This window comes from Topomyia yanbarensis, chromosome 3 (assembly GCF_030247195.1).
Source record: "Topomyia yanbarensis strain Yona2022 chromosome 3, ASM3024719v1, whole genome shotgun sequence".
In the NCBI taxonomy this organism is placed as follows: domain Eukaryota; kingdom Metazoa; phylum Arthropoda; class Insecta; order Diptera; family Culicidae; genus Topomyia; species Topomyia yanbarensis.
Genome location: NC_080672.1, coordinates 10,492,637 through 10,504,490, shown reverse-complemented (window position 1 = coordinate 10,504,490; position 11,854 = coordinate 10,492,637). Strand labels below are relative to the sequence as shown.

The 11,854-nt window shown below is 40.7% G+C and overlaps 1 protein-coding gene and 1 long non-coding RNA gene across 4 annotated transcripts; both read right to left on the bottom strand.

The window, feature by feature from the left end:
- Positions 1–2,557: 2,557 nt before the first annotated feature.
- Positions 2,558–5,800, bottom strand: LOC131693613 (uncharacterized protein K02A2.6-like). Its single transcript, XM_058981553.1, has 3 exons — positions 4,158–5,800; positions 3,202–3,927; positions 2,558–3,146 (listed from the first exon to the last, which is right to left on the bottom strand). Exons 1-3 carry the CDS (start codon positions 5,798–5,800, stop codon positions 2,558–2,560), a joined length of 2,958 nt encoding a protein of 985 aa, XP_058837536.1.
- Positions 5,801–7,625: 1,825 nt separating this feature from the next.
- On the bottom strand, positions 7,626–9,063 carry LOC131691675 (uncharacterized). Of its 3 annotated transcripts, XR_009305826.1 has the most exons (5): positions 8,980–9,063; positions 8,783–8,926; positions 8,505–8,704; positions 7,876–8,441; positions 7,626–7,745 (listed from the first exon to the last, which is right to left on the bottom strand). It is a non-coding gene; the product is annotated as an uncharacterized LOC131691675 (long non-coding RNA). The 3 variants fall into 3 exon arrangements; XR_009305824.1 differs by having other exon boundaries at positions 7,626–8,441; XR_009305825.1 differs by having other exon boundaries at positions 7,626–8,441; positions 8,783–8,923; positions 8,980–9,042.
- Positions 9,064–11,854: the final 2,791 nt, after the last annotated feature.

The following is an 11,854-nucleotide window of genomic DNA, read 5'->3' as shown; positions in this document are numbered from 1 at the left end:
CCAGTTAAAAAATGTCCAACCAGCGAATCACGACTGTATTCTGAATATGTTCTCGTGAACTATTTCACGAAATTCAAAATTTTATTCTTGAATCCATTCAATTCTTGTGAACTAATTCATGATCTCTAATATATTAGGTACGATCCAATAGCCGTGCTCGTAGAATAGTTCACAAAATCATCAAATATTATTCGTGAACTGGTGCATGATGCCTGGTACATGATTTATAATCTATTTTGCGTGCTGGTGATGTTTAGAAGATATCGCTAATCATTTACAATTTCATGCAATATGATAATGAAATTTTCCCGTGAACTCTTTCACAAAATTTGGAGAATTATTCGTGGAATCATTTTTATTCCATGCACTGTTTTATGAAATGCCCAGCTGCCAGCGACCATAGTAATAGCAACGATGAACGTTGATGAAACCGTGTTGGTCATCTGCAATGTAGTGTTTGCAGTGAAAGAAAATAGGATCTAACACAACCAGCTCGAACAGTTTTGATACGGCACTTAAACACGAGATTCCCCGATAATTGTCAATGTTCGATTTGTTTCCTTTTTTATGAACTGGAAACATGTACGCAGCTTTCAAGCAGGAAGGGAATGTACCAGTAGTGAGTGATAGCTCGAAGACTCGCCGAAGTGGTTCAAGAAGCCCGCTGATGCACTTTTTGACAAAAATCGAGGGAACATCACCTGGACCTGGGGAACCAGATGCTTTCAGTTTGGCATTTGCTGCAAGAATGGCAGCATTATCGACGCAAATTCGGTTGATGGTTCGCCCTAGCGAAGGAGTTAAATTGGCGGCGGCAGTGACTTGTTGTAGTGGTAGGCGCACGTTGGAAAAAAAACGCTTGAAAATTTGTCGGAGAACAGTTGGCGAATTTCCCCTAAAATGCCTAAAACTCCATTAAACAAGATGGTAAACCAGATTCTTTTCGCTGCTCGTTAACGTACTTTCAGAACGGCTTGGGCTTGTATTTCAGTTGACGCTCGACATTTCGCTGGTGTCTAAAAAAGGCGAGTCTGCTTTGTTGTTTGTATTCGTGGTTGAGTTGAAAGTAGGTACTGATTTTGTAATGCAACTGTCTTATGCTTCGTGATTTTTTTTTAAATGCAGATTTTAAACGTCCAAGGACGGTTGATTACCAGGGAGGGTGTTCATCGGTACTAATTGTTCGTTTTGGCACATGACGGTCGATAAGGTAGTTAAGAATACTAGAAAACGACATCGCTGCTTCGTTCGCGTCGTCCATTGTTAAGATTTTCGTCCCAGTCTTGTACCCAACAGCGTGCTAACGATGCTGTCGTAGTCAGCGTTTTTAAAATCGTAGACGATAGAGCTTGAGACGTTTTCAAAATTCACTTAGTAGGACACAATTTAGGTTTTTTTTAATTTAAAAATCCGAAAAAAATAATTAAGGTTTTGTGCCAAGGACGTTCGACGAACAAGAAACAATTATACTCGGTTTATAATCGTTTTATTTAATCTTCTGGTTATCCGCTTCCATGCGGCAGTCCAAGCTTACCCAGTCCGATTCACATCTGGCGTGGTTCTGTTCAGAGCTGCCAGTTCTAGTTTTTAGATAACATCAGAACTGCAGACGAAGTCCTTTTGCCACGCCGGTTTAGAAACGTGCCGCACAGGTCTGGATGTTGGGATAGTGTGTGCTGTTTCGGCGGCGTTCGTCGTCGTAAAGTCTGCCGTTTCCGGAATTTGACCGTAGGCGGAGTCCCCGAGAGTAGATGAAATCGCGCTGTCCGGGTGAAAGGAGAGTTCTTGAGAGTTTGGCTCCGAGACGTATTCTGCAGGTTCTTGTGTTATTTGTTCAATGGGAGTAACCTTTTTTAAGTGTGCAGAACTACGAAGGAAGGAGTTGCCCGACAAGGGATCTGACACCTTAACACGATTTCCAGTCTTTTCCATGACCGTATATTCAGTGTTTCCAAATGTTGTTGACAATTTTCCGTCTGGTAATAAATTCTGCATCAGGACAGTGTCGCCTTCTTTGATTTCAGATGGCTTTGAATGGCGCCTCAGATCCTCCCTTACCTTTCCTTTGTATTTAAGGATTGTATCTCTATCTGAAAACTCGGAATCGACTGGGGGCGCGGTTTCAATGTCACTAAGTGAAGGGATCTTGGACCGGATCGTTTGGTTCCGAAGCAGCTCGGTTGGTGTTTTACCTGTTGTTGAGTGAGGAGTCGTATTGTACATCAACAAATATTGGAGGAGATCCACCTTCCAGTCCCGATGCAATGCGTGGCTGATTTTTAGCCGTTTCAGAAGCGAACTATTCTGTCTCTCAACTTCCCCGTTGGCCTGGGGCCAGTATGGCACTGTGTGGTTGAGTGTAATGTTTTTTATGCGACAGTAGTCCTCAAACTCCTTACTAATGAACTGGCGCCCATTGTCTAGAGTGATTGTTCTCGGGTAGCCTTGACGGACAAAAATAGGTTCGGTTTGCTTGATGGTTTCCTCCGAGGTGATCTTCTTCATTATGCAAATTTCTTTGTACCGGCTAAAATAGTCAACGATAACTAATAGATAGTCACCAGAAGGGTCCTAAAAAGTCCATCGCGACATCGATCCACGGTTCACTGGGCATTCGCCGGCGTCTCATAGGCTCAGGAAGAGATGGCTTGCCAACCAAACGACATCCCTCGCAGTCCTTCACCACTTTCTTCGCATCCTTGTCCATGCCTGGCCACCAGACTCGATCCCTAAGTCGTGATGTCATTGAAGTTTCACCAGAATGGCCTTCATGGGCAAGTTGCAGCATCCTGGATCGAAGCGACCTGGGGACAACCAGTCTGCAGCCTCTGATGACATATCCCTCAAGTAAGCTGAGTTCTTTTTGAAATGGTGCATACTCTTTGGCCGTTGCTGTATCGCATTCATCGCTCCAACTACCAGATATCAGCGCTCTTTTCACTGAGTGTAGTTCAGGATCTGAGTCTAAAGCATCTCGGATCTCCGAAACGTCGATCGCGACTGACTCCGTTATTGCATTGATGTATATTTGGTCGTCGGAAATGTCCACTTCATTAGCGTCTGCTGATGCTGAAAGTCTGGATAGCGGATCAGCGATGTTGCTCTTACCTGGTTTGTAAACTATTCGGAATTTGAACGGTTGTAGTCTAAGAACCCATCGTTCGAAGAAGGGAAGAAGGCTTGAAAATTGCCGTTAAAGGCCTGTGATCGGTTTCCAGTTCAAACTCTCTGCCAATGAGGTACAGCTGAAATTTTTCCACACTCCATACTATCGCCAACGCTTCCTTTTCGGTCTGGCAGTAACGGCGTTCCGCAGATGACAAGCTCTTACTAGCATACGAAATCACGGTTGGCCTATCTTCGAGTTCATCGATATACTGTAGCAAAACCGCCCCTAAACCTACCGGAGAGGCATCGACAACGACTCTTGTCCTACGGCGGTTGTCAAAGAATCCCAATACTGGCGCGGTGCAAACAGCTTTCTTCAAAGCGCTGAATGCAATTTCGTGTTTCGCTAGCCACTCCAACTTTTGATCACTCGACATTAGTTGTCTCAGTTCGAAAGTCTTTGTGGCTAGGTCTGGAATGAAACGACCTACATATCCTACCAATCCCAAGAAACTTCGTACCTCTTCGGCGCTACTAGGCGATCTGAACTGGCATACCGCCGCTATCTTGCTCTCAGTTGGCTTGACTCCGTTTTGGGAGATGGTGTGCCCCAAAAATTCTGTTTCTGTAGTTTTGAATTTGCACTTTTTCAGGTTGAGAATGACATTATGGTCTTCTAATGCTTTTAAGACCGCTTTCAGAGCTTCATTGTGTTCTTGTTCAGTCTTGCCGTACACGAAGATGTCATCTTGATAGTTGAATGAGTTGGGACAGCCACTTAGTATTTGTTCAATTATTCTTTGAAAGTGTTCGGAGGCACTGCAAATACCGAACATTAACCTAGTGTATCTAAACATCCCCAGATGCGTTATAAAGGTCGTTATATAACGGCTCGACTCATGTAATTCCACTTGATGATATGCGTCCTTTATATCGAGACGTGAAAACAAGCTCGCTCCGTTCAATCTGGAGAATAATAATATGTGATCAGATAAACAAAGGATTGCGTCGTTTTTTAAATTAATTTTTATTTATTTATTTTTTGTTACCTGGAAAGTAGATCGTCGAGTGTTGGAATTACATGATGTTCTCTTTTGATTGCCACGTTCACGCGTCGCATGTCTACGCATAGGCGAACCTCTCCGCCGTCTTTGATCACGACAACCATTGGTGATACCCACGGACTCGGTCCTAATACCTTTTCGATTATTCCTCTTCTCAGTAGTTTGCTGAGCTGATCTTCCACCAGCTGACGTAAGGCTATTGGTACCCGGCGGACATGTTGAGCCACTGGTGCGATGCTCTCATCTATGTCAATGCGTATCTTTATTCCTTTAATGGTTGGAAATTTGTCTGTATCCTTTCCAGTGATCTCTCCAACGCTGTTCGGGACAGTCGAACCAATGACACTTGGCAGCCCCACCAATAACACACCTAGTTGTTTGGCAGTTTCCCGCCCTAGCAGATTCTGTTTGCCATCCTTCACTACTAGAAAATTTGCTGTGATGCCGGCCTCCTTTGCCTCATCTACGACGTTGATTTCAGCATCGAAGGTGCATGTGATAATCAATGTTCCGGATTGAGCATATGCGCTCAGACGTTTGGTTGACGGTCTAATATTGGTGATATGTGCATTTTTGTCTCGTAGGTATTCCCATGTTCGTTCATCAATTATGTTGTGTTTTGACCCTGAGTCAATCATCATTTCGATTACGGCTTGACCTACCTTAAACCAGACGAGCTCATCATGATTATCACTGATCGCGAATATGAAGGAGGAATGTTGGCTCTCGATCTCGCTTCCTGGAGATCCTGACTCTTCGATAGAATTAATTTTTGACTTTTTCGGTGGATGTTGGCGTACGTAAGCTGTGTCTAATTTCCGTTTCTTAGGGTCAGTTTTGCACCTTTTCGCATAGTGCCCTTGATAGTTGCATATACGACATTTAGCGTGCTTTGCTGGACAGAAATCGTCTGATTTATGTAATTTACCTCCGCATCTTCCGCATTCGTTCCCTCTGCGGTTCTGTGACCAGCGGCTTCCCGGAGTGTCAAATATTCTGTTGACGACGGACGCTGGATTGTAGCTAGCGTTTAAAACGCTTCCGAATCCACTATCTGACAAGTTCAGCTCTCTTACTTGGTGCTGTACAGTAAAATGTGTGTTCACAAGCTTCGTCAATTCGTCCATATCTATGTTTGATTTCTCCAAAATTTTACGGCGGAGCTCCGGAGGCGCTAGCATCAAGATTATGTCTATTACTGCAACATCTCTGCTTTCGTTCTCCGAGGATCCGAAATGACATTTGTTCGCATGTTGTTTCGCACGGAGCAGGAATTTGTCGAGAGTTTCCTCGGCACTAGGTTTCAATGACCAAAACGAATACCGTTCGAACGTGTCGTGTCTTTTTGGGGCGAAGTACTCGTCAAGGCTGCTTATCATGGATTTGAAATCATCTTCACCTCCTGCTGTGTTTTCACCACTGCCACCTGGCAAGCTTTCATAGACACGTTGTAACTGTCGCCCAGCTAGTGCCAGGAATATTCTCTTCAGTTTTCTCCTTTTCTTTTTTCCAATGGCATCTGCCACATACTGGAATTGCTTTTTGTAGTCAATCCATTTTTGTCGCAGTTGCGACACAGGGACATTGTCGCATTCAAAAGGTGGGAGTTTAAGCAACTGCTCTTCCATTTTCTGAAAAGAATGAGATCATATGGTATACGTTGCATATTCGTAACGTTTTTTTTTTTTTGAACTGTCAATAGTCGTTCCTGACCCGAGCAGCCGTTTTATTGCTCACTTAGGATACCTAGTACCCTCGTCAATAGAGGTGAACTTTTTATTTCCTGACCCGAGCAGTCGATTTATTGCTCGCTTAGGATTACCCGTTCCCTCGACAACAGAGGTGAACTTAACTGGCTTCCTGACCCGGGCAACGATACGCTACCCGCTTAGGATTAGCCGTGCATTCGTGGATATTTTTAATCCTGCCCCGAGTACACGTTTGTTCCTCGCTAAGGATGTACGGTTCCCTTTCCCCATATGAGTTCGTCTCTAGAGGAGACAACAATCGCCAATCGTGCGGACAATCGGATTGGCGTTGTCATTTGTTTACCTTTATTTTACTTACCTGTATGTCCTTTCAGGCACACTGATATGTATGCTCGTCGCCAATTATGTGCCAAGGACGTTCGACGAACAAGAAACAATTATACTCGGTTTATGATCGTTTTATTTAATCTTCTGGTTATCCGCTTCCATGCGGCAGTCCAAGCTTACCCACACTGTACCAAAACGGACGAGTGAATTCGAATGATATTCTTTATGAACCGGCCCTTTAACATTTGGCAGATGTATTTTGGATGATTGCCATTTGATTTTTGTTGCGACTACAATTCGTCCATGTATGCAAGCATCTTATAATAGTCATACAAAAAGTAGAAGCAAAAGTTTTGAATTTTAAAAGAGCTATTGTACAGGTTCGAAATGCAATCATTAGTTTTTCAATAAACAAAATGTCGAGTTTGAACAGATATTCTTATATTTAGTGTATGGTACTAATAGGACAATTGAACTATTTCCATTCTTCAATCGCATTCGAGCCATCAAAAAGTTGAATGAAAGTTGATCGAAAAATAAGACAATATTTTTTGGTTTTTGAGTAGACCATCAGTTCAAATCAAGGATTTTGTTACTGATTCATACTTCTCATCGAAACATTTTATTTTACTTTATTTTAGTCACAGAGGAAATTAGGAAACCTATGTTTATATATTCCTGCCATGTGGTACATTACAAATGGAACTTTATAATCAGTCAAATCTAATCTAAATCTAAAATATCTATATTTATCTATATCTATAATAGTATTAGATAATAAACATCACACTGCTGATGAAATATATACTCTGCCCCTAGCTCTACCCTTTTTTGCAGTGCAGTGAAGTTATCAAAAAAAAAAAATTAAGGTGCTGCTTTGCTTCGGTGTGCCGTTCAACAACACGTTCGTTTTCTGCGATATTGTGGCTTGGGGATTATTTATTTTAATCCGCGACGGTTTCTTTAATTTAGATCAAGAGATCGAGTTTCTCGAAGTGTAAATCTTGCTTTAAAGTTGAAGCCTTTGGATAAATCAAAATCCATCTCTGCTGCCGTTTGACCAAACTCTTTATACATAGTGGGTAATTTCATCGTTTCTAGTTGAATCCTTGAACGTACTGACGTTATTCATCTGAAAATTAAGACCGTAAACTATCGTCAACGTTTCATTTCAGCCAGATTCTTCCATCTCTCCTTTCACTATTCCGCAGATCTTTGCAATCTGGTATCCAGCTGGGACAGGCATTGTTAATGCCTGTTGCTTTTCAAAGTCCTGAATTTGAAGTGGAATGAGATCCCAACTCTGGTTTTGCATTTTTTCTCAATTTGACTGAAAATAAATGAAAGTTGTTAGTCGAACTACTAGTTATATAATGTAGGGACTTTAAATACACAAGAAGCGTTTGTCGTTCCACTTAATATAATGCTCGTATTCTGCTATCCTAGAGACTTCATAAATAGAAAGCTCAATCGGGTATGTCCACTATCATGCTCTTTACGATTCACAGCAGCAGTGTTAATCGAATGAATTCATCTGCTGGAATTTTGTCGTTAGTTTCACTTTTAGAATATCGTATTTTTAGTAGTAAGGGTACCAAGATTAGAACCGCAATTGCATTCCACTGCATCTTGGCACCCTTCTCTTTGATTGAAATGAGTCAACTCACAGAAACTACAATTATAACCGAACTCAGTCAAGTCGCTGCGTTACGCAGTCTACTAAGTTTGGGAACTACGGTGATGACGAGCTATCGGGTTTTCCAACCAGATCTGGTTTCATGTGCAAATCAAAATGATTGGAGAACTCGAAGTGTTGTTGCTCTTTGATGTGCTACTTGCATGCTTTTTACGGTTACCGTCACGTCATCTCGTTACTTCCAGCCAACATCCAGCAATCAGGGCTACTTCGAAGATTTCAGAAGCTTCCGGTGTTCCGTAAAGATTTTCTTTAAAGTCCACTGATAATGCAAAACCTTACCATAACCATCTTTCATCAATCGAAAACGAAGGTTTTTCTATCATCATCATCACATTCACTAAAATTGAGAGCTTCACTGGGTGGTTCATGGTGGCAGCCTTTATGTTGGTATACGACTTCGAAGGAGATCGATAAACTACCGTCACTTTCGTCAGATAGTTTCCGTTCGAACCAATGACTCATCAATAGTGACACGTGTCCGCTGTTAATGCTTAAATTGGATTCTAACACAGATTTTATTTGTTCTCCATGAAACTGAAAATAATAATTCAAGGATATTAGTCGGAATACTTCAAATTTGAAGAGACTTTTGTGTACCAAGAAATGTTTCTTGCCGTAAATTTTATCGCCCCACAGGATTACACGTGATCATTTGCTGGTACCGTGGATACCCTGCTTGGTGGGAGAGTATGCCGTAGGCTAACGACGCCTGCGCGTTCGTTTTTGCGTAAGTTGGCGGTACCAGTCTCTCCAATAACTTACGGATGTTACATCGATGTAGACTTGCTCTAATTTGCCTAAAATCCATCAGGATAGACAGGAAGATGATTATGAAGAGTGGGAAATAACAGCTGGTTATTGTTTCATAAAATTACCGGATATGTACATAAATTCATCTTCGCTGTTATGGCAACCGATGGGGATTGGGCTGGATTTTGGTGTTTGCTCCAAGGACGCCTTCTCTTGTGGTTCCAGATTATTTCTTCTGCATTCTAGTAGTTTCATTAGCGTCGCAGCTGCTAGAATTATAATTGGAAATATTTGATTTTCATCAAAAATAATAATAACTTACCAGAATGCTAATATTGACGTTCGTTGTTTACTCAATAAATATCAAGCAGTTTGTTGACGTCCACATTGTACAAATAAAAAAAGGCGACCGCTTTTATGTTTCGAAGGATTGTTATTTTACATTTTTAATAAAATATTTATATGTTAGTAAATTCTTACATAAGCAGATGCATCAGTAGTTGATCGCCATTTTATTTTGCTGGATTATTAATTTTTCATAGTTCTGACAGCTGTATGAAAATCATTAGGCGTTCCAGTGAAAATTATATGTATTTTAATTTGATTCAGCCCAAATACTAAACAATGATGAAACACGAATGATACACTGCTGGTTTTTGAAATGATAATCATAGGCATCATCGTTTACCTTTTTCGAATGCAAGCAATTCATTCGACGTTTTGTTAGTCATTTGAAAATCACGAACCTCTTCATTCCAATACAGACATGATGTCATTCGATTTTCAAGTCATTATTTTTTCGAATGATCGCCTTTCGAAATCGTCAACGTTGAGCTTAAACTTAAATTTTGGGTTATTCATATGACAAATCATACGCTATATTGCAACAACTTTTGTTCAGTGCAGTCCGATTCACATCTGGCGTGGTTCTGTTCAGAGCTGCCAGTTATATTTTCTAATCGCCCAATCGCCACAGGTTTAAAAATGATATGAGTGTACTCGTAACTGTACATATGAAAAACTGACACAATTTTTCCAAATTAAAGATCCCTATTAGCGGTGGTATATAGACAGTATTTGCTGACTTATAAACCTAATGTATTTACAAGAAATATTAATCTTACATTCACATTTCATAACTAGGCACATAAAACCCGATTCTATAACAATATGCACATATAAATTGTGTGCGCATACATAGTTTATACATTTGACGCATAGATGGTATGGGTGCGCTGCATAACATTAGCATTTCTTCTTCATATGAATTTTAAGTGGTTTGAAGAAAATAGAATTAACGTTAGGATTTTTTTTGAGTGAACGAGAAGCGACAGAGGTTACAGCACCTCTATTGGAGGAAGGTAGGAAGCTCAGTGTAAAAGTGTATATGTTTGTGTGCATCACTATGGGAAGTACCACCTTCACTCGCAAGTGGCGTTGCTGTTACTGTCTCCAAATTCTAGATAGAGTTTCCAGTCTTCTTGATATGCAGTCTTCGATATAATGGTGGAAATGTCCATTTACATATTCAGTACGATTTTCACCTACACACAATCGGCCTTACTCTGCGCGGCGTGTGACGTGAGACGACTAAACTCACCTCACTTTACGTGACTTTTCTCACCCGATTCTGAGAGTCAACTCGGGTGAGGTGAGATTCCCTATTGCGGTTAAATGGATGTTTCACGTCACCCGAAGTGACTCTTCAGAATTGGGTGAGAAAAGTCATATAGAGTGAGGTGAGCTTAGTCTAGTTTAGCTCTAAAAGTTGCTACCATGTGGCAACAACAGTACCACAAAAAATAGCACCCGAATGCTCTGCCGTCATACCGACGTTTTTGCATACTCCAAGTACAGGTGTCCAACACTTTGGAAGAGTAGAAATAAACTAAGAATGCTGTACATCATTGCTAAACTACATATACCTGAATGAACATGTCCATGAAAACATCCTTGCTTCACAGTTCCCGTCTCGTATTTGCGCCATTATGGGCATCCTACCACGGCTAGAAAACTGAAATGTGAACATCGGTATTTTCCTTATGGCGATTTCGCTTGAACCCGAAACTGAGTCAGGTTCTAATCCCAACCGCTGTCAGTTCATACATTTTGAGAGCAGTTGAGGTTAGAAACTGACTCAGTTTCGCTTCAAACAAAAACCACATTAGATACATTCGTTTGCTTTTTCCTTGGATACGGTTCTTCGACAGAAAAATGAGTGCTCGTGTTTTCGATGTCAATAAAACGTCATGCTTGGGTTTGACAATTCGAGGGACCGTGAGTTACTTATTGGCGAATCCAAATTGAACTAAAAAATAATCATTAGAGGCAAGGCCCTGGTTTAATTGCCCTTTTTGACAGTTGTCGTTTACGTCATCTGCCCAGTAAAAAGCAGGATAGGCAATTTTGGGCGATTAAATGGCGCGCTCTATGGACACTTTTATTTAGGAGCTCGTAGGGCAGCACCAAATACATATTACCCGAATAGAAATGCACAACAGTCTTACAGCATTTTTTATTGTTACATTACAACGAAAAACAATGTTATTCTAAAAAAGTAACAATGGAAATATAATCACATTATTGATGTTTTCACATCCAATTTCATTGTAAACTCGATTTTTACATGGAAAAAGGGGGGTCATTAAGGGATGTAACAATGAAAAATTTGATCTTTTCCCATACATTCTGAAATCAAAAACATCGATTTATATTGTTGTTCCGTTGAAGATTTTGGAGGAATGAAGGACTGAATCATAAGTACATCGATGTTACAAGAAAAGTTGTTGTTAACAAACAAAACTGTTGTAAATTCAACGTTTCTGCGATCAATTTCGATATTGCTTTGTGTTAGGGTAGTATTTGGCAGCACCTAAAATGGCGGAGGCAGATCGTCAAAATGTGGCATTTAAGATAGCCCTCTATTTGTCCCCAATTTGCCGGCAAATTGATGGGCAAGTGCGTATCCTGTTAGCCAGCAAATTGCCCTTTTTGACTGAGCAACACAAGGCTATCCTACGATCAATAAAAAACAATTAACGCAATTAAAAATTTTATTCATCCTTTTTTATGAAAGGTTCGTAATTGAAACCAAGCACAAACATACGTAATACGTTTTTAAATGGAGGCTATCTATTTTTTATAAAATTCAAAAAGCTGAATATTTGAAATTTTCAAGCATTTTCTGAAAATCATCG

Bases quoted from the DNA above. Each gene is read 5' to 3' on its own strand.
- LOC131693613 (XM_058981553.1), bottom strand. From the start codon at position 5,800: ATGGAAGAGCAGTTGCTTAAACTCCCACCTTTTGAATGCGACAATGTC. The intron at 3,928-4,157 runs GTAACAAAAAAT...CGGTATTTGCAG, and splicing joins CTCGACGATCTACTTTCCAG to TGCCTCCGAACACTTTCAAA. The intron at 3,147-3,201 runs GCCTTTAACGGC...ATGGGTTCTTAG, and splicing joins GAACTGGAAACCGATCACAG to ACTACAACCGTTCAAATTCC.